This window comes from Jaculus jaculus, chromosome 13, assembly GCF_020740685.1.
Source record: "Jaculus jaculus isolate mJacJac1 chromosome 13, mJacJac1.mat.Y.cur, whole genome shotgun sequence".
Classification (NCBI taxonomy): domain Eukaryota; kingdom Metazoa; phylum Chordata; class Mammalia; order Rodentia; family Dipodidae; genus Jaculus; species Jaculus jaculus.
Window position 1 is genome coordinate 18,310,428 of NC_059114.1, and position 21,594 is coordinate 18,332,021.

Here is a 21,594-nt window from a genome sequence, read left to right on the forward strand (position 1 = left end):
AAGGCATTTCCGTCATCCCTTCTCCTCAGGACCACTGCCCTCCTCCAGTTCTAACTCGCACCTCCCCAAGGCCTTCTCCCGGCTTGGATGAAGTAACAACTAGAAAAGTGCATTGATGCACCCAGACAAAAGCAGCAGAAGTTCATTGTTCTCTGCCTCTGCTCCATGAGTTGACACGAATGTCAGTAGTGAACTGTCATCCGAGACAGGGGTTGTCTCCTGGGAGACACACTGGCAGGCCATGAGTGGGTGGAAAGGACACTGGGTGGTGTGTCCACGCCCACAATCCCATAGCTGGGCAGGTGAAGACCGGAGCGTCGGGAGTTGAAGGTCAGCCTTGGCTAGGGGAGACCTTGTCTCAGAAGAGGACCTCAGGAGCTGGTTAGGGCGATGGCTCAGTGGGGTTAGAGCACTTGCTGCACAGTCATGAGGAATTGAGCTCAATTCCAAGCACCCAGGGAAAAAGCCAGGTGTGGTCACGCATGCATGCAACCCCGGTGCTGGTGGGAAAGAGCGGAGACAGGAGAATGGAGGACGCTCAGGGGTCAGCCAGCTGCACTGGGTTCAGTGAGAGGCTCTGTCTCAAGGAAGACCGACGGAGGACGACACCTGACATTTCCCTCTACAGATATGTGTATGGGGCCTGTGCGCACACGCACGCACACACACCACAAGAAAGGAAATAGGCAGAGAAAGAAAGAGAAAGGGAGGGGGAGAAGGAATGTGAGAAGGATGGGAAATGGCAAGAGGAAGAAAAGAAGGGCGTGGTGGTACACCACACCTTTAATCCCAGTATTAGGAAGGCAGAGGGAGGAGGATCACCGTGAGTTCAAGGCCACCCTGAGACTACATAATGAATTCCAGGTCAGCCTGGACCACAGAGAGACCCTACCTTGAAAAAGAAAAGAGAGAGAGAGAGAGAGAGAGAGAGACAAAGGGATGGAGGGAAGGAAGGAAAGAAAAAAGAAGGAAGGAAGGAAAAACAGGCTAGATTAGCAACTTGGCTTGAATTTTCATAGATCCTCATGTGCCCAGCAGCTATCTTCTGCACACCCCAAAGGGTGCTAGCATTAAGTGAGAGGTGATATAATGAATTCATACATATTTAGGCATGGAGACCGGCAGACCATTTGTACAAGGATTCCTCCTGGCCAAGTGGCAGAAGTGAGTCTTAACCTAGATCTTCTGGCTCCCAGGTGAAGAAGGAAGAATCCTTTCTTTTAGTCAGCTTGAGCAAATGGAGTTTCCCAGCACTGAATCGGAGATTGATGGACTGTTCCCATAAAGGTCCAGATGACCACATTTTAGGCTTTATGGGTCACATTGTGTCTTGTCACCACCTCCCAGTTCTGTCACTACTGTGAGGAAGCCAGGGGTGGCACTCTGGAGAGTGAGCGCAGCCGTGCGTCAATCAAATTGTGTTTACAGAAGCTGATGATGGGCTTCGGTAGACCCAAGGGTCAGGTTCCCCAACCCCTGCTCTAAATCATGGTCTGCGGGAAGCTTTGTCACACTCGACCTCTGGCGTGTTAATCTGGAGGCAGAAATGATGACTATGACAAAGCCAACACTCACAGCACACCAGGTGCTCCAGTGAGCCATGCTCTGATGGTAACAGCCCTCAATCCCACTAACAGCCCTTGTAAGTATACATTACAAGCCCTTTTCTTCTAAGAGCCTGTGCATTTTAATTTTAATTGTTTTATTTTTTAGATTAATTAATTAATTTATTTGAGAGCGACAGACACACAGAGAAAGACAGATAGAGGGAGAGAGAGAGAACGGGCGCGCCAGGGCTTCCAGCCTCTGCAAACGAACTCCAGACGCGTGCGCCCCCTTGTGCATCTGGCTAACGTGGGACCTGGGGAACCGAGCCTCGAACCGGGGTCCTTAGGCTTCACAGGCAAGCGCTTAACTGCTAAGCCATCTCTCCAGCCCTTTAATATTTTTATTTATTTGCAAGCAGAGAGGGAAAGAAGAGACAGAGAGCATGGGTGTGCCAGGACCTCCAGCCACCTCCAACAAACCCCAGCCGCATGGGCCACTTTGTGCATCTGGCTTTATGTGGGTCCCGGAGAATCGAAAGCAGGTCATTAGACTTTGTAAGCGAGCACCTTAAGCACTAAGCCACCTCCCCAGCCTGTGATCCTTGTATTTTTTTGTTTGTTTGCTTTTGTAAGTGTTCAAATGAGACTCAGGGAAGTAAACGGGTCCTGGGTCCTAGAGTCCTTAGCTCACAAGTGGCAAAGCTGGTGATTGTCACAGACCTGCCTAATCCATTGTTCCACATTCTCTTCCCCACACTGTGCTGGGTGAGTCAGTGCCTTAGAGGCTCTCCTCAGTCAGAAATAAAGGAGTAAAGAAAGCTTTGCTATCTCCACAGGAGGTCCATGATCAAGGCTGTATTTCTGGGGCTGGAGAGCTGGCTGAGCGGCTAAGGCGTTTGCCTGCAAAGCCAAAGGACCCGGGTGCAATTCCCCAGTATGCACATAAAGCCAGATGCACAAGGTGGCGCATGCCTCTGGAGTTTGTTTGCAGTGGCTGGAGGCCCTGGAGCACCCATTCTCTTTCTTTCTCTCTCTCTCCTTGCTAATAAATAAATACAAAGTTGTTTTTTTTTAAAAAAAAAAAAAATAACAAATATACTGCCTAGGCAAGTAGCCTCGCTGTTGCCTCCGTCCATTTGGCTTTGGTGCTATGAGGAGCTGCTGAGAATCTCCCCAAGATCTCTGTCGCTATCTCTTGCATTCCGACTGAGACCCAAGTTCTTGCTCCCCTGGCCTCATTGCCAAATCCTTTTCTGCCTTCTCTTCTCCCCCACCCCGCAGGGTGGCTTGCCCATGGCAAAATACCAGACTGGAAGAGCTTCAGGAAGGAAGGACACGGTTTTGTTTCACAGTCTGAGAGCATAGAGTTCACGGTGGGAGAGGCGTGATGGCAGGGGCTGGAGGCACTGGGTGCCACTGTGCCCACAGTCGTGAGGCTGAGAGAAAGCGATGGTGTGCAGCTCACCGCTGCCTCTTTCTGTGCAATCTGAGACTCTAAGCCATGGGCCGGCGCTACCCACATTCAGGGTGGGTCTTCCTTCCTCAGTGAAAGCTCTCTGGAAAGACTCTCACAGACACCCCTTAAGGTGTGTCTCCGTGGTGATTCCAGATCCAATCAAGCTGACAATGAACACTAACCATTCCATCCACTCTTGCCCAGCATTTGCCAGTGCCATGTGGTCCCACGTAAAGCCTCTGTGGCCATCAAGAGCCTCTGGTAATGATGTTTGGACCTCGAGAAGGATGGGCTGCATGTGTCTCGGCGGGGAGTGGGGGAGGTAATATCTAAATCCACGACGAAACTCTATCCAGCGCTGAAGCATCACGGGATTGTAACCTTTAGAGACAGAACATAATTAAATGCATCAGATCTGATATATATTTGAGCTGGATATTAAAGCAAATAGAGTTCTTCCCTGCTATGAGAACAATATTACCAGCAGCTGTAGTCGGGACTTGCTCATCACCTTGGAAGAATCAGTAGACTTTAGTCAGTGCCTGGCCTGTGGCCCCAAAAGAAAAGTTTCATGGTCTATGTTTTATTAGTTTCAGGGATCAGCTAGGCCCAAAGAATGTTCTCGTTGATTTAAATGCAGCTAAGTTGTCATTCAATCCATCACATCCCTGCACTGGAAGCTTAAGTACAGCTCGGAACGTCTGTTTCATTTGCAGTATTTCCAAGGATAATCTCTAGGGTTTGACTGTCCTAACCCAGACCCCGGCTTTACCATCCAACATGGAGCTGTGGCGATTAAATGAGACCGTGAATCTAAATCACATAGTGTAGGTTCGGCTGTGCAGTATATGCTCAATAAATGCTGGCTGTGAATATTAATGATACCATGTGTTCACAGGCCTCTATTTCCATGGAAATGTTTAAGGATTAGGTAGACCCCTTCCCTCCCCCATCTATCCAAGGGGCTTTAGGCACTCAGAAACTGCTATAGATAATTTCTCATCCTTTCTGGCTCTAGGAATTTTGAAAAAGGTTTTGCATTTATTACAGAAGAAGACGTAGCATATGGGGAGATAGTAAAGCTCAGCTTTTATAAAAAACTTGGGTTCCACTCAGAAACACACTGAATACTAGCTACGTGACTTAGAGCAATTTGATTTGCTTCAGTTTCCTGTTTTGTAAATGATAGGCACAGGCTCCAGAGGTCATTGATATTAAATGGAGTAAAAGACTGTGTTATGGCTTGAATCAAAAAAAAAAAAAAAAAAGTCACTTGGTCCCCAGCTGGCAGTGAGGTTCGGGGAGGCTTTGAAAGGTGGGGCCTGGCTGAAGGAAGCAGATCACCAGGGGCAGGCAATTGAAGGTTTTTGCATCTTCCCACTCCATCTTCAAACAGCCTCTGTGACCATGAGACGCTGGAGCTCAGGGGCTGTCGCTCCACTCACCCAAGGACACACAGAAGGTCTCACCTCAGGTCTGCCTCTGTTTTATATCTGTGAAATGGGGATGACATTTATGTCGTTCCCCTCCAGGCCGACTACTGGAAGAGAAATCACACTCGCCCTAAGTCCCAGACACGGTATCTCATCCCAGACCGTGCAAATTTCTAGGTGACAGTCCATCAGCAGTTCGGGCCAGGGCTTGCTTCATTCTTCTCTTCTTTCATTCATCCACCCACCCATCCATTGAGCACACATTCATTCTCGTATCTGTCATCTGTGTGTATGGATGCATGTGCCATGGTGGGCACAAAGAGGTCCTAGGACAACTTTGAGGTGTCTATGCCCCACCTTCTCTGAGACAGGGTCTTTCACATTCATCCTCTGAGCAAATCCCGAGCCATACACCTGGTGATATGATGACAGATGAATCCCAGGCCCACCATACTCTTGGCCAGGTATTGCTTGTTAGCATAGTAGAAAAATCACAAAGAATGTTTAAGATCCTCTTAGCCTTTGTCTGGTCATGACATCCTCCACCCCCCCCCCTTTTTATTGATAATCTCCATATATATAGACAATATACCATGGTCATAACCCCTTCCACTACCCTTTTTTTGCTCTTCCCAAATTCCCCCCTCTACTGAACCCCTTCTTTCCAACTACTCTCTTTTATTTTGATGTCATCATTTCCCCCTTCCTGTTAAGTAGGCGCAGTGTACGTGGCGTCAACCTCTGTGGTGTCATGAATACCACAGCCACGTTGTGTCTGGAAGACAGAATTGCAGAGCACTCCGCCCCTTCCTCTGGCTCTTACATTCTTTCCACCATGTATCCTGCAGTGGTCACTGAGCCTTGCAGGGCGTGACAGAGATGTATCACTTAAGTGTTGAACACTCCACCGTCATTTCTTTTTAGTACTTTGGTGAGTTTTGAGTCACCCCAGTGGTCACCACCATCGTGATAACCTCTCAACCCTCTGTGCTTGGCTTTGGGAATACCTATCCCATGATGACTTCCGAGATCAGGTCGGGTCATAGCAGATAATCCAGTGCAATGAGTTGGCAGGTTCTGAACAGAACTCCTCACCACGTTCTCCTGAAGAAGGAGATAAGCCTATGCTGACTTCTCGGAAGAGGCACGGCTTGTGGCACCAGCTAACACTCTCAGTCCTTCCAGTAGCATCAAGAGATGAAAGGTTTGGGATTATTTAGGAAGGCGGGGCTTTGAGTGGGCTATGAGCCGGGAAAAGTCCAGGCTGGGTGGGGGGGAGCAGGTTGTACAATACCCTTGGAAAGGTCAAGACTGCTGGGTTGAATGGGCATGGGGGAAGGGAAGTGAAGAGAGGGGAGCTGGGAAGGCCTTGACTTTGTCTCGTAATCCGTCTGGTAGAGTTTTCTCTCCTGGGCCACCAGAGAGCTAGCTCTTAAAGACACAAATCCTGCACAGCACCTTGCCTCTATTTTAGTGCTCAGTCAGGCTTCCCATCACTTCAAAGCCACCCGCAAGTCTATCCTGTTCTGTTTTCCTAACCAGCTTTTATTTTTGTCTGATCGTTGAAGCTCAGAAAGCTCGATTGCACCTTCTCTGTATCTCCAGTTTCTGAAACCACTCCTTGCGCAAGACCAGCCCTGCGTCAGTGTCACGTGACCGGTATCAGGAGCCCCCACAGACTCAGTGGCTTCAGACCGCACACATGCATTACCATCTTACCATCCAGGGGGGTCAAAAGTCTGAAACGGGTCTCGTGGGATCAAACCTCAAGGCGTGGGCCAAGCCGGTTCCCTCTTGGGCTGCAGCAAAGTAGTCCATCCTTCCCTTGGCTCATACTGGGTGGAGGTTAGAAGGCTTTGGCATCTCAGGCGGGCTCTTGCAGGATGTAAGAGTAGAGCGATTTAGTTTGTTGCTTTCTGTGGATTAGATCGCAAACTCTGTGTGTGTGGAGGGGGGGCTTACATGTGTATACATATTCGAACAGACCCACATGTGTGTAAGTACATATGCTCCAGAAGATGATGTCAGATGTTTTCCTCTGCTCCCTTTCATTTTCTTTCCTTTTTTTTTTCTCTGAAGAACACATTCTTTGTTTTTTAAATTTTTTTATTTATTTATTTGAGAGTGACAGGCAGACAGAGAAAGAGGCAGAGAGAGAGAGAGAGAATTGGCACGCCAGGGCCTCCAGCCACTGTGAACAAACTCCAGACACGTGCGCCCCCTTGTGCATCTGGCTAACGTGGGTCCTGGGGAATGGAGCCTAGAACCGGGGTCCTTAGTTAGGATTCACAGGCAAGTGCTTAACAGCTAAGCCATCTCTCCAGCCCCCTTTAATTTTCTTGAAACAGGAACTCTTACTGAACTGGAGCTTACCAATTTGGTTAGACTGGTTAGCCAGCAAGTCCCAGGAACCTTCTGGTCTCTGCCTCCCCTACACTGAGTTTAAAGCCACACTCCTTCACTCCTGGCTTTTACACAGGTGCTGGGATCAAACTCAGGTCCTCATGCTTGTGAAGCAGTCACCTGATTTACCCACTGAGCCATTTCCTCGGGCTCCCATTGAGGCTTTCTGTCTCTGCCACGCTGACTTAAAAAAGGCTTCAAAGGCCAGGACTCCCACTCAGTCCCTCATATATTCAGAGTTATTTGTGAGAGAGTTTCCACACTCAGACCAATGGAGAAGGAGAGGGAGACTGCTTCCTTCCAATACATTCCCCTTGCACACACTGAATATGGAAATATCTAGGAAGAAGTGTCTATTATTCTAACCCCAGAGACGGAAGGCAGCAAGAACGCGCGGGATTCTGCCTCTATGTCCGCATGACTTGTTATCAGAAAATTAGAGAAGCTTCCGTGTGGCTCTGGAGACATCTTAATAGGTGCTTTGATTGCTAGAGAGAAGTTTCTGGATAGGTTTAATTGCTGTTAATGTGATTTGCCATCTCTGTTATGATAAGGCCTCTATTCTCATGGATTCCCCCTCCCTTGCTACAGTTTCCCTCTGCTCTGGCAAGTTTAATGAAATCCAAACAAAGAAAGGAAAGAGACGACCTCCAAGTTTAAGTGTCACTCCCACGCAGGGACTCATGGAGGGGGGGGGGGGACTAAATGAGGCTGCCACTGCTTAATGTAATTGACAGAACTCACCCATTCCGCCAGATATTGGGAGATGAAACCCAACCACTGAACTTAATTACATCTGCTTTCTGCAAAGGTGCTGTAATTGAGAGTGACTTGGGCGTGGATCTTATCGGGAGATTTGCTCTAACGCAATTTGTTCTCTGCTCTGGAGTTTCAGCTAAGGGTGTTTTTTTTTTTTTTTTTTTTCTTTTGCTTGTTTGTCAATTGTTTTGTTTCAGGTGAGAGAGCCAGGGAGGGGAGTTAGCAAGAGAAACTGCTAGATCAAGAATTGGTGCAGTTGTGCTGGAGGGATGGCTTAGCCGTTAAGGCATTTGCCTGCAAAGCCAAAGGACCTAGGTTCAACTCCCCAGGACCTATGTTAGCCAGATGCACAAGGGGGCGCACGCGTCTGGAGTTCATTTGCAGTGGCTGGAGGCCCTGGCGCACCCATTCTCTTTCCCTCTCCCACTTTCTCTGACAAATAAATAAATAAAAATACGTTAAAAAATAAAAGATGATAGAATTGTCCAGTTAAAAAAAAAAGAATTGGTGCAATCGACATTTTGGAATATTTAACACGTGTGTGTGTGTGTGTGTGTGTGTGTGTGTGTGTGTGTGTAGAGGTAGCTGACCTGTATATTATAGGATGTTCAACAGCACCCCTGCTGTCACCCAATTTACACCCACAGTGTGACACCCACAAATGTCCCCAGAAATCGGCAAATCCCCCGAAGGGAGCAGAGGCTCCTGCAGTTGAGGATGTTGCTGTAGAGAAGGACTCTCGACCTTTTGCAGTTATCTCTTCAGGTTCTGCTGGGAGCTGACTTACAAAAAGGCTTCAAAGGCCAGGACTCTCCCTCGGTCCCTCATATTCTATTCAGAGTTACTTGTGAGAGAGTTTCCACACTCAGACCAATGGAGAAGGAGAGGGAGACTGCTTCCTTCCAATACGTTCCCCTTGCACACACTGGATATGGAAATATCTAGGAAGAAGTGTCTATTATTCTAACCCCAGAGACGGAAGGCAGCAAGAACGTGCGGGATTCTGCCTCTGTGTCCGCATGACTTGTGATCACGTCATTGTGCACTTGACCTTCCTTTGTTCACTGGGAGTGATGCCAGCACAGACGTATGGCTTCCAAGCATCGAGTGTACCACAAAACTGCATGGCGCACAGTAAGTGATGAGTGAACGCCATGCTTCAGCGATCCTAACCTTGTAGCCGTTAGGTCTCAGCAAACATGTCGTACGTACACGCCCAGCCCCGGGCACTGTGCTGTGAAGCGGCGTGATGCTAAGACGGAGACTTGGCTCTTGCCTTGGGAGAGGTGGCGAACCTCCACGCACTTGTTACTACTATGTTCTGTACTCGTGGCAGACATTACTGATCAATCCCTGAGCTCCTCCTTGGAATCTTTCTCAACACAGATACAGTAAGGCACTACCCACCGCCCATGAGTCAAGTTCAACTGGATAGTCTCGGTTTTGTGGCTCACTTGTGGGGAGGCTAACCTTCCCTCTCCTGCACTGCCTTCAGAATTAGCACATGGTGGTGCTTCTTCTCCCCCTCTCACGTTAGCCTACAAAGGAAGTAGGAATGGGAAAAAAGGATTAAAGAAAATCATTGTTTTGCTTTCTTGCTGTTTTCTTCCCCTAAGAAACAGAAACGAGTAGCAAAATGGGCTTTGAGCTTAATGATGTGTAGTTTTTAGTTAAACTAGAGGAAATTCCACAAGCTGTGTTCTGATGGATCTATTTTATCTTTTCTTTGGCCTTTGGGGCTTGGGAAATCATTAGCTCTGGCAGAAAGGGTCTGGGCTTTGCAAGGGCAGAATTGGGGTTTCTAGAAACAGCCTTCAGACGGCTGAGACAGCGTCACTGGAGAGAGTGGGTCAGGGCTAAGGGCTTCCTCAAGGGTTCCCACGTGCCTGGCTCCCCAATGAGAGTGACACTCCACTCTGTCAAGAATGTCTGTGAGAAAGGAGATGCACATCTGTGGCCTTGAGACCCTGAGTAGGCTCCATCCATGTGGCCCAAGACGCGGGAGCTGGTGCGGGTCTCCCCCTCTGCCCGGGGCCTCCCAGGCTGCACTAGCCCATTTTACACCTCTGTTACCCAAGAGGTCTGCCAAGAGCCTGACGTGGTGGGAAGGCAACTGGGTGGAGTTGGCGGCTTGTGCTCAGGGTCTCAGGAGACCTGGAGCTGGGTGAGTGAGAAAGGGAGAGTGTATTTTGCTTGGATTTAGCCTAAGGCATGAAGAAATACCAGGTTGGGCCCAGGTACCTCATCTGAAGTCTGCATGAATTGCTGTTTCTTACTCATCCCTTTTCATCTACCCATCTGCCAGTCCACTTATCCACCTACCCATCCACTTATCCAACTACTAATATATCCACTCACTTATCCAATTATTTATACATCCACTCACTTACCCATCCATCTTCATCCATCCTCTCTATATCCATCCACTCACCCACCTGTTCATTAATACAATATTCATTCACACACTTTCATCCATTCCTTTATTATTTTTCCATCCACTCCCCCACCTACTGTCTAGTTATTAATGTGCATTTATCCATCTATTCATTCATCTTATTTGCCCAGTCATTATTTACCCATCCATCCATCCACCCATTCATTAATACACAAATCTACTCTCCTTTATCCATCCATCATATGTCCACGGTCTTCCACCCCTCAATCCACTTTCCACTGACTAACCCACTCAACTCTCCATCTATTCCTCTACCTACCTATTCCATCTGTCCATCTTTACTTCATTCCATCTGTCTATCCATTCTAACCTCATTCTATCCATCTACGTGTTCACCCACCAACTGGTTCATTCACTCACCCACTTATTCTAGTATGAACTTAGATCATACACAATTGGACATTTTCAAAGTTGTGATGCATAATACACAGAAAGAAATGTGACTTTCCATATAGAGTTTGCCATTTTGCCTTTGTTTTCCAGAAACCAAGCCAACATCTCACTATGTAGCTCAGTCTGGCCTCAATCTCATGATCCTTCTGTCTCAAGTGCTGGGATTACAAGTGGATGTCACTGCGCCGGACTTAAACCTTGCTTTTGAAATAAATGTTTGAATCAAAAGAAATGGATCAAACATCACATGGGGGTCGTACAGAGGCAGGTGGAGGTGAATGTGGTGCCAACGTGGCGGGCACCTGGAAACCACTGTGTTAAGACAGTGCATGCCAGAACGGGATACAGGCTCCTGGGCTTCTCGAATTGGGATCCACTGCAGATGTGAAAATACGGGGTATATGACCCTGAGTATGTGGCTTACCTTCCACATGCCTCAGCTCCCTCATATGGACAGCTAGGGGGCTGGCCTGCATTCCTGCATCTTTTTGCTTCTCTTTTATCTATCTTCTCTCCTCCCTTTGCTTCACCTCCACTTTCTCTTCCTTGCTTTCCTGTGTTCTGTTCCGTTCTCACCTATCCTCTCCCTCTTTTTTGTTCCTGAGACAAAGTAACCCAGACTGCTCTCAAACTCACAATCCTTATGACCCAGCCTCTCCCTTAGTGCTGTACCCCGACATCTGGTCATAGCTTGTACCTTTTTATTTTTTTTATTGACAACTTCCATAGTTATAGACAATAAACCATGGTAACCCCCCCTTCACTTTCCCCTTCACAACTCCACTCTCCATCATATTCCCTCCCACTCTCAATCAGTCTCTCTTGTATTTTACTGTCATGATATTTTCCACCTATCACAGCTCGTATCTTTTTAAAAATATTTTTTGTTTATTTTTATTTATTTATTTATTTGAGAGTGACAGACAGAGAGAGAAAGAGACAGAGAGAGGGAGAGAGAATGGGCGCGCCAGGGCCTCCAGCCACTGTCAACGAACTCCAGACGCGTGTGTCCCCTTGTGCATCTGGTTAACGTGGGTCCTGGGGAATCGGGCCTTGAACCAGGGTCCTTCGGCTTCACAGGCAAGTTCTTAACCACTAAGCCATCTCTCCAGCCCAGCTCGTACCTTTTAAGACATCTTCTGCTTGCCCTGCCCTGGGGACCTCCTATGAGTTGAGATGATAACTTGAATCAGTGCTCCACCTGGCATGGTTTAGCGGGAGGAACTGTGGGTGTCCTTCCCCGGGCCCGGCAGGCCTCCCTCTTCCTTCCAGGGCCCAGCCTGAGCCAGCTCTGGCCTCCTTCCTGCTGTGTGATGGCTTTTCCTGTCCACTCTTCTCTCAACAGACACACTGTCAGTGCCACGCTGGTCCCCGCAGATCCCACGCAGAGACCTCGGCAACTCCATCAAGCACAGGTAGGTGGTTTCCTGAGAGCATCCTTGACCAGGGAAGGCTGGACGCTGGCCAGTCCCAGCTCCTGCATCACCCCTGCGAGCTCTGCCAGGCTAAGCGGCAACCATAGGACAGGGATGTCCGCCTTTTCAAAATTCACTCTGGAATCAGAGTGACCTGTGTTCCAAGCCCACCTTAGTAAAGCTTCGCAGATTTGAGAAAGTGTCTCCGAAGCACGGTTTGTCGTCAGTGAAGCCTGCCTCACTACAGGGCAGTTAGAGAGTGCAAGGGAGATGATATGGACCAAGTTCTCCTCAGCGTAGAACGTTCCACACAGTAAACACTTGCCAAGTGTATCATGGCAAAAAACAAACGAGAAACAAGTGTCTCGGGCCCTACATTTGAGGCTGACCTCTCAGCAAACCCAAGATGGCTGGCGCAGCTCCTCGGTGCCAGTCAGCCCCGAACAGCAGCCCAGCTGTGTGAATGCAGTGCCTTCCCCGGGCTCGTCAGTGCCCCCATGAATGGTGCTTGGACCACTAGTTTTCCCAGAGCACACCTTTAATCCCAGCACTAGGGAAACTGGGGTAGGAGTTCAAGGGCAGCCTGGGGCTGCAGAGTGAGTTCCGGGTCAGCCTGGGCTAGAGTGAGACTCTACCTCAAAAATAACTAAATAAAAGAAGTTCCTTAACCTCTCAAGTTTACCTTCCTACGTTTGGTCTCAGCCTCTCCACAAACATAGGGGTGGGGAGAGAAAGAGACAAGAGAGGATGCACTGATTGAAAGAAAAAAATACAAAACACCTGAGGTTCTGGGAGGTACATGACTGGACTGAAAGCCAACTGGACTCAGCCGTGTGTGTGCATGCGTGTGTGTGTGTGTGTGTGTGTGTGTGTGTGTGTGTGTGTGCATGTGTGTATGTGTGCATGTGTGTGTGCATGTGTGTATGCATGTGCGTGTGTGTGTGTGTGTGTGTGTGTGTGTGGCTGTCACTCTGCTCACTTTGTGTCTGTAGGACACTAGCTGAGGGTCTCATGCACCCTCCATGGAGTCTTCCCTGGAGCACTTACAGCATCTGTGCCAGGGTTACAGCGCTGGTCTGGATGCTTGTGGAATTTGTCAGCTGGGACGTGGTCTGCTAACAGCCCTCGGGGGTCCTGGCCGAGCGCATTGCGCAGCCCTGGGGCCCGGTGGGACTTTAAAGAAGTCCGCTGGCGGGAGCGCTGTTAAGACTCACGTGAGAAGACACTGGGGGAAGCTGTGAGGAGCAGCGACAGACATGTGTCAGTGACCCGGCTGCGAGCTGCAAGAGAGAAGAGCAAAGATGGGGGCCTGTCCTGATGTTTGAGGGCTCCGCTGGCTCAACTGTGTTCATGGATAGGCCACACCTCTTTCTCAGTGCCATCCCTGGATTGGCCACACTCCTGGATAGTTCATACCCCTGGCTCGGCTCCCCCTCTTGAGTGGTCACATTGCTGACTCAGACATACCCTGGCTGCATTCCTGCCTCAGCTCGACCCCCAAGGAAGGGCCCCACCTCCAAGTCTTTTCACCCCGACATTGGACCCTGGTGGTACCTTTGTTTAGCAGCCATTTCGTGTTGGAGGGACACACGTGGCTGTCAGGGCTGGCTTTCTAGAGAGGTGTCACAATTTGGGATGACTTTTTACTCACCAGTCTGGCTTTCTCCTTGTCTCAGTGCCAGGCGGGAAAGACCTGGATTCACTCCTGTCTTGGCGAAGAAATAAAAACTAACATGCCGTTCTCCGCTGGTGCACATCTGTAATCCCCGAATTTGAGAGGCTGAGGCAGGAAGCTCATGAGTTCGAGGCCGGCTACATAGTGAGACACCCTCTTTCAATAAACTACTTCCGTGGTCACCAACAAATCCCAACCCACTGTCACCAGTCACCTTAGCAAGGGTCGACTGAGAGAGCTGACCCCACCTTCAGGACGGGGCTGGAAAGGAGAGGCAACTGCCTGAGCTCCTTGTGCCCGCCCGCCAGTCCTGCACCGTTGGCCCATTTGATCTTTGCCGTCTTCCCCGTGCCAGCTGCCTCATCCCGTGGCATAGATCTGCTAAACCCTGCTAAGACCCAGAGGGGCTTAAGCGGCCCCCGATCCAAAGCTGGAAGAGGGAAGGGAACGTCCCTGGCAGCGCGTGTGCCCCGGATACTGCTATTTGCTTAGCTGCGGAGGCTTCAGGCTGTGGCTCGTTCTGTTTGGAGAAGGCCTGACCCAGATTGGGAGGAGAGGGGACAGCGGAGGGAGGCAGCCCGCCCCTCCACCACCACCCCCCAAACACTCAGCACTCTCTGTCTCCGAGTTACATAAAGACTTCCAAGTTCCCTTTTGACATTTGGAGGAGGCAGTGGAGATTAGATACGACTCCTGCCGACAGTGGCACAAATTGAAAATTAAAATTAATGGTGACCTGGCAACCTTCAATGCTTTCCCTGGGCTCAGCCCCGCCGCAGCCTCCTACCCCAGGGAAGGTGCTGTGTGGGAGGCATGCTAGGGGGTTCATCAAGCGCACCTCTGCTCCTCATCGGCGATGGTGGTGCACGGGGACCCCCCCCCCACTCTGTATATATTTGCAGCAGGTGGCATGGGTGGGTGGGGAGGTGAGCTGGTGCCCTGAAAAAGCTTTCACCGGGGTCCGCTGCTCTTTTCTAGAACTGAACCTGGCACCTAGTAGACCACCAGGTACTATCTATCAACAAAACGGGTATTTTTGTAATGACGTCTGCATATGTGCGTGTACCGCTACACATGTGTGTGCCGGTGCCTATGCACACGTGTGTACTTGTGTGTGCGGGGTGGGGGGGGGGACACAGGACCTCCTTTTGGTCTTATCCTTAGGAGCACATTCTTGAGGCAGGGTCTCTCATTGGCCGGGAGCTCACACCATTATATTACTTTGGCTAAGCCAGTGAGCCCAGGATCTTCCCGTCTCCACTTTCTGAGTGCTGGGATTGGTAATGGACAGGCGCCACCACATCTGGCTCTTTATGTGGGTGTAGGAGATCAAGCCCAGGTCTTCGTGCTTACAAGATATGCATGAACTCTCTCTCCAGGTCAAGAATAACTTTTTGTATTTTTGGTTTTACAAGGCAGGGTCTCGCTCTACCCCAGGATGACCTAGAATTCACTATGTAGTCTCAAGGTAGCCTCAAACTCACAGCAGTCCTCCTATCTCTGCCTCCTGAGTGTTGGGATTAAAGGCGTACACCACCATGCCTGGCCTATTTGCAAGCAGAGAGAGAAAGAAAGAGAGAGTATGTGTGTGTGGGGGGGGGCATGCCAGGGCCTCCAGCTGCTGCAAATGATTTCCAAAGGCATGTGCCATTGTGCATCTGGCTTTATATGGGTGCTGGGGAATCGAACCCAGGTCCTCAGGCTTTGCAGGTGAGCACTTTAACCACTGGGCAAACTCTCCAGTCCTTTGTGTCCCTTTTAACTGGTACAGCTCCCTAGAGTTGGGTCGGTGGCCATGGCCTTCACCTTGAACATCCTCTGTCTCTTTCCCACAGGTTCTCCACTAAGTACTGGATGTCTCAGACATGCACAGTCTGCGGGAAAGGGATGCTTTTTGGCCTCAAGTGTAAAAATTGCAAGTAAGTGTCATGCTTCAAAGGGACCGTCCACAGAACCTGCGGTCAGCCAGTGATGTGCCGGGCTCTGGCACAGCGCGTGGGATTGATTTTCTGATTCTGAGGAGACGTGCTCATTTTGTATGTTAGAAAAGGGTCTCTGTATTTGGGCAAAGGGTCATGGAGAGTCGTTCCGAGTAAAGCCAGGGCTGAGGGAAAGGCTGGCACTGTCTGCTGGGGTACAGTGGGACTTCCCATCCTCAGAGCATCTACTGCAACTCACGGCATGTTTTTTTTTTTTTTAATTATTTACTTATTTGTGTGAGAGAGAGAAAGAGGCAGATAGAGTGAGAGAGAGGATAGGCACTCCAGGGCCTCCAGCCACTGCAAATGAATTCCAGACACATGGGCCACCTTGTGCATCTGGCTTTATGTGGATACTGGGGAATCGAACTCAGGTCCTTAGGCTTTGCAGGCAAATGCCTTAACTGCTAGGTCATGGCATGTTTTGGGAGTTTGAGGAACCTTCTGGACCGGGACCTAGCTGGCACGTGAAGGGCTCTGGGGGTGGAGCCTGAGGATTCTGGGCTGGCTTCCCTTTCATCCTGAACTGTCTACTCCTGGCTGACACACCATGGCAGCAGCTGCCTCATGCTTCTGCTGCCGTGGCCATGAGCCGCTCCCGGCACCATGCCTTCCCAACTGTGATGGACTACAGCCCTGACGCGAGCTAGACTCGATCCTTCCTCCCTCCAGTTGTTTCTGTCACATCAGAAGTAACTCACACCCCAAGATCAGGAGCCCACCCACGTTTCCTCTAGTTTACAAGAGGGTGAATCTTTTAATATTTGTGGGCCTTTGGGACTCTTTGACAACTATTCAGTAGTGCCTTTAACAGTTACTGTCCCATTGCTGGGACAGAGCCATCAGCCACAAGCAGCTGATGGAAGAGAAGGGGTTATTTATAGCTTACAGGTTTTAAAATATTTTGTTTGTTTCTTTTTAAATATTTTAAATTTTTGTTGATTTTTATTTATTCATTTGAGAGCGTCAGACAGAGAGAAAGAGAGAGAATGGGCACACCGGGGCCTTCAGCCACTGCAGTCGAACTCCAGATGTGTGCGCCCCTTTGTGCATCTGGCTAACGTGGATCCTTATGTTTCACAGGCAAGCGCTTAACCGCTAAGCCATCTCTACAGCCCTTATTTAAAATACATTTAATTTTTTTTGTTTTTTATTTATTTATTTGAGTGAGAGAAAGAGGTGGGGGGGGGCAGGGAGAGAATGGGTGCATCATGGCCTCTAGCCACTGCAAATGAACTCCAGAAGCATGTGCCACCTTGTGTGTCTGGCCTTTTACGTGAATCCTGGAGAATTGAACTCATGTCTTCAGGCTCTGCAGGCAGGTGCCTTAAACACAGAGTCATCTCTCCAGCCCTAGCTTTCAGTTTTGAGGGGAAGCTTCATCGTGGCAGGGAAAGCAGGACAAGAGCAGGAAGCCTGGGTCTCATCTCCATAGCAGCTTGAAGGAAGTACTGTGAGTGAGTGAGCCCCAAACACACAGTGGGCTGGACTAATAAGCCCCAATTTCCACCACCCCCCCCCACATGCACCACCCAATAGCACATCACCTTCAGCAAGGTTCCATCTCCCTTTCTCCAACTGCCCCCAACTGGAGAAGAATTATTTAAAACACATAAGGCTTTGCGAGGGAGGACATTTTACAGCCAAACCACCTCACGACCCTCTGTGGCTAAGAGCAGCCATAGGCCATACAGAAACAAATAGATGTGCCCAATGGATCCATTCCAATAAAACTTTATTTATAACAACAGACAGCAACCTGACCCTAGCCTCATAGTTGCTGACCCCCGAGTTGGAGTTTGCAATGCTTTTTTTCTTTTCTTGCTCTAGTCTTTCTCTTCATAGTGTCCGCTCTGAAGGGGTGTTATAACCCCCATTTTCCAGGTGTGAACGTTGAGTCTCAGTCAGAGGAAGTTAAGCCAAGTGTAGCAATAGGGACTTGAGCCCAGGACCCAGAATGCCTCTTCCATGTGCTTTCTGTGGCCACGCGTTTGTCTTAGACTCTGGTGGGAAGGCTGTGCTGCCCAAACCCTCCGCTTCCCGCCCCTTCCTTCTACACTTCTGACAGAAAGCAGAGAAGGCGGGAATGGAGGGCAGTGGAAGCACATGTGAGCTCTTTACAGACCAAGCTGCCTCATCCTGGACCTGTCCCTTGGTAACTGTGTGACCTTGAGCACGTCACCTGACATCCCCATCCCTCGTATTTTCACCTGCGGGAAGAGGGTTCGTGAGCAGACCTGTCTGGGGTGTCGTGAGTGTCAACATCCTGAGGACATACTGCAGCTCCTGGCTCACAGAACAGTGGGTGCCTTTCTCCCCTGCGCTGATTCTTTCTCCTTCTGTCCACGTGTGCTAACTCAGGTGTGAGAACCACAGAAGAGTCCACAGCATCCAACGGTACGGAGAAGATTCAGGGGGAGCATCTCCTTGCTTGATTGGAGCCAGCTGGGGTGGAAGATACTAGAACTTCTTTCTGAGCTCTGCCTTTTCTAGATAGGCAGGGAACTCCTCTTTCCCTCTCCCTCTCCCTCTCTCATTTTTCCTCTGTCAGGCTTCCTGCATCCCCATGCCTTGACAGCGATAGAATGACAGAGGGGAAAATTCTCACTCGCCCAGCCCAGCCCAGCCCAGCCCAGTCTCACCTGAGGAAGGTCAGCCAGGCTGAGCTCCATGCCACCCTGGGCTGTGGAGGGGATTAAGTCGTTGCAGCCCCTCGACTCCATGGTCTAAGGGAGGTTGAGGTGGTAATCGCCGTGCATCAGCACTTGGAAGCTGACATCCTACTGTGGTCCTCTGTGGATCTGGACTCGCCCCGTGGCCGCTGGCCTTTCTGACTCGGAGACACCAGGCCAGGGCTCAGAGGAGGCTGCCTGACCCTCCTGTACACCTGGTGCCTTGGAGACTTGGTCTCAACCGAATCTAGTCACACCATGCTCTGCAGGGGAAACACCTTTCACACCCTCACACCTGCTGCGTGAAGGCTTTCTTAAAGTCAAGTAATTAGGAGACAGGGGCACAGCCGAAGCCAGCCAAGGCTGAACACTTCCCAAGCCTTTTCAATTTTCAGCGCGAGAGGTGGAGCTCAGAGGTGGCCTTTCCTCCCTGTTTTCTGTTCTGTCCCCTGGTAATGAGCAAGCAAGGCCTCAGACCCTCTAGCAAGGGCTGGGTGTCGGGAGCCGGGGCTGGCTGCTAGCAGCTCAGGATTTGGAAGCAGCCAGCTCTGAGTTAGGGTCCCAGCTGTCCGTGAGTTCTCCATGTGAGCTGGCGTTCTCGAGAGATCTGTGATCTTGGGCTTGGTTTTCTCCTCTGCCAAGAGGACGGGATATCAGTGCTCACCCCAGGACTGTTGGAAGGAGTCAGTGAAATATCCTTGCCCCAGACTGTGATTTTTTTATACAGGGACATCCCCAATGCCCCAGACTCCATCTTGTGAAGAAATGGCTCCTGAAAAATTGGGAGGGAAAGGTCAGACTTCAAACCAACCTCTGGATGGTACCCATGACCTTATTGCCAATGTGCTAAGCCTTAAAAAAAAAAAAAAAAAGAAACTGGGAAAATGATGAAATTCACTGCTGTAGGTGTTATGGAGTTCTGGTGCACGTCAGAGCCTTAGCCGGGCACTTATCTAAGCTACAAGAGATTTAAGGGCTATCTTCAGTATATAATTATGAACATGCATTATTGGTTTCAACTGAAACTCAAACTTACTGGCCTGTGAATAATTTCCTGCAGGGCTCACATTAATTAAAGTGAGGACGAATGTCCATTTCCATGTATCTTAAAGGAGTGACAGAAATGTGGGTGCGCTTAGTGGACTGGGAAAAAGAGTGGGTGACACACAGCCACCCCCCGCCCCTGGTCACAGGAGATAAATGAGTTTGAGCGGGAGTGAAGGAAGAGCCTGGTTGAAGGACAGGGGCAGGTGGGCTTGCGGGGAGCTGGCTCTCAAGAAGAGATGGGCAGGACTGTTTATTCACAATTCAACTAGCGCTGATTGGTTGAGTAGGTAACACTACAGGCTGAGAGGTCCTTATCTGGGATGCTTAGAACGGAAAGTGTGTGCAGGTTTGGCAGTGATTTTGACCTAGCTGCGTACGGAAAATATTTTTATACATAATGAGATGTCTTTGGGATGAGGCCCAAGTCTGAACACTCAATTCATCTATATTTTTTTAACATTTTATTTATTTAGTTATTTGAAGTGGGGAGAAAGAAAGAGCTAGAGAAAGAGAGAGAGAGAGAGACAGAGACAGAGACAGAGACAGAGACAGAGACAGAGAGAGAATGGGCACACCAGGGCCTCCAGCCACTGCAAACAAGCTCGAGATGCTTGCGCCACCTAGTGGGCATGTGCAACCTTGTTAATGTCTCACTTTTGTGCATCTGGCTTATGTGGGATCTGGAGAGAGATTAAACACGGGTCTTTAGGCTTTGCAGGCAAGTGCCTTAACCATGAAGCATCTCTCCAGCCCCAGATTTGAATTTTGATATAATCCTCATCTATTAAGCTGTCTCTACCCACCCTTTCCAAGTTTATGGGTCTCAAACTTCCTCCTTTCCTTCCTTTCTTTCTTCCTCCCTCCCTCCCTTCCCTCCCTCCCTCCTTCCCTCTCTTCCTTCCTTCTTTTTGCATGCCCGTAGTATGTGTAGTGTGTGTATGTTTACAGACGCATACACCCCATGCATATGCAGAGGGCAGAAGAAAGCGTTGGGTGTCCCCTCGCCATTGCTCATCCTACATGTTTCCTTGAGATGCAGTCTCTCATTGATTCCCGAGCTGCTGTATTTCTGGAGCCCAAGCCATTCTCCTGTTTCTTGTCTCCATGGGACTGGGGAAATAGACGTGTATGGCCATGCCTAACTGTTTACACAGGTTTTAGGGAATCAAACTCTGGCCCCCTTGAGCCTTCATGCATGTGTAAAAAGTGCTTCTTCCTGCTGAACCATCTCTCCAGCCCAACTTGCAGGTTTTATTTTTTGAGGTAGGGTCTCCCTCTAGCTCAGGTTGATCTGGAATTCGCTGTGTAGTCTCAGGTTAGTATCCAAACTCAGTGATCCTTCTGTGTCTGCCTCCTGAGTGCTGGAATTAAAGGCATGAGCCACCATGCCTGGCTTTCAGGGTTTTTTTTTGACACAGGGTCTTGCCATGTATAGCAGACTACCCCTTGAACTCTTGCTCCTCCTGTTGCTGCCTTCTTAGTGCTGGGTTGCCGCGGACTGACTCTCGGGGAGATCAGGACCTAGGGAGAACAATGGCGAAGGCTTAAAGAGAACTCGGGATTCAGCGAGGAAATGACAGACAGACACACTCTAAGTTGAATATGCTGCTGCAATTTACTGAAGGTTTTATACAGATTGAACAAGGAAACTTAGTAAGCCAACAAGTGATCTCAGAAATCATTAATCTAAACATTTTTAAGTATTGTTTTATTCTAAGTATACATGTAATATTTATCAGGTAGGAATGTTTCCTTTTTTTAAGAAGGACGTCTTTCCCCATTGACCACAGCTTTACATGAATAGAAGCTTGGGGTAAGGGATGTAAGGTGAACAATAGGTTATTTATTTTTTATAAACCGAGCAGAGATCCATCTCTTTCCACTTATTAGATTATTTATATAATCCTCATATTCATTATAAAAGTGTTTCTATCCAAAAGACCACCAATATTTTAAGGCTGGTTTAATGTTTTCCAGGAATTCTTTTCTTACTTGTCTAGAGTATAAGCACCAAGGCTTACGTGTCCTTGCTAAGCATTTCATAAATGGAAGAGAATGCCATAGCCTCCTTTTTTCTTCATAATTCATTCATCTATTACCGAATTTATCATATCCTCCCTCATAGGGGAGTGGATCTAGGTAGTTCCCAGCTCTGGGAGTCTACTATCAGCCCTTGATCAAGTACTGAACATACCCCCCAGGAAGCATTCTGGTGGGAATACCCCAACTTTTGTAACTTTTTTTCTGTAGAGTTGTCATGCTTCTTATGAACATTACCAATTAACATTTCTACTTTCACTTTCTCAGGATCAGTATTGTTCTAAAACATCATAAGCTGTTTTTACTCTACACCATCTAAA

General features: G+C 49.0%; 1 protein-coding gene across 3 annotated transcripts in view; it reads left to right on the plus strand.

Annotated features, from left to right (window-relative positions):
• Positions 1–21,594, plus strand: part of Ksr2 (kinase suppressor of ras 2) — a 456,389-nt gene that overhangs the window by 317,870 nt on the left and 116,925 nt on the right. For all 3 annotated transcript variants that reach the window (XM_045132847.1, XM_045132849.1, XM_045132848.1), the window contains exons 6-7: positions 11,792–11,861; positions 15,372–15,455. In XM_045132847.1, the coding sequence (XP_044988782.1) occupies positions 11,792–11,861; positions 15,372–15,455 (154 nt within the window). The remainder of the gene's footprint in view (positions 1–11,791; positions 11,862–15,371; positions 15,456–21,594) is intronic.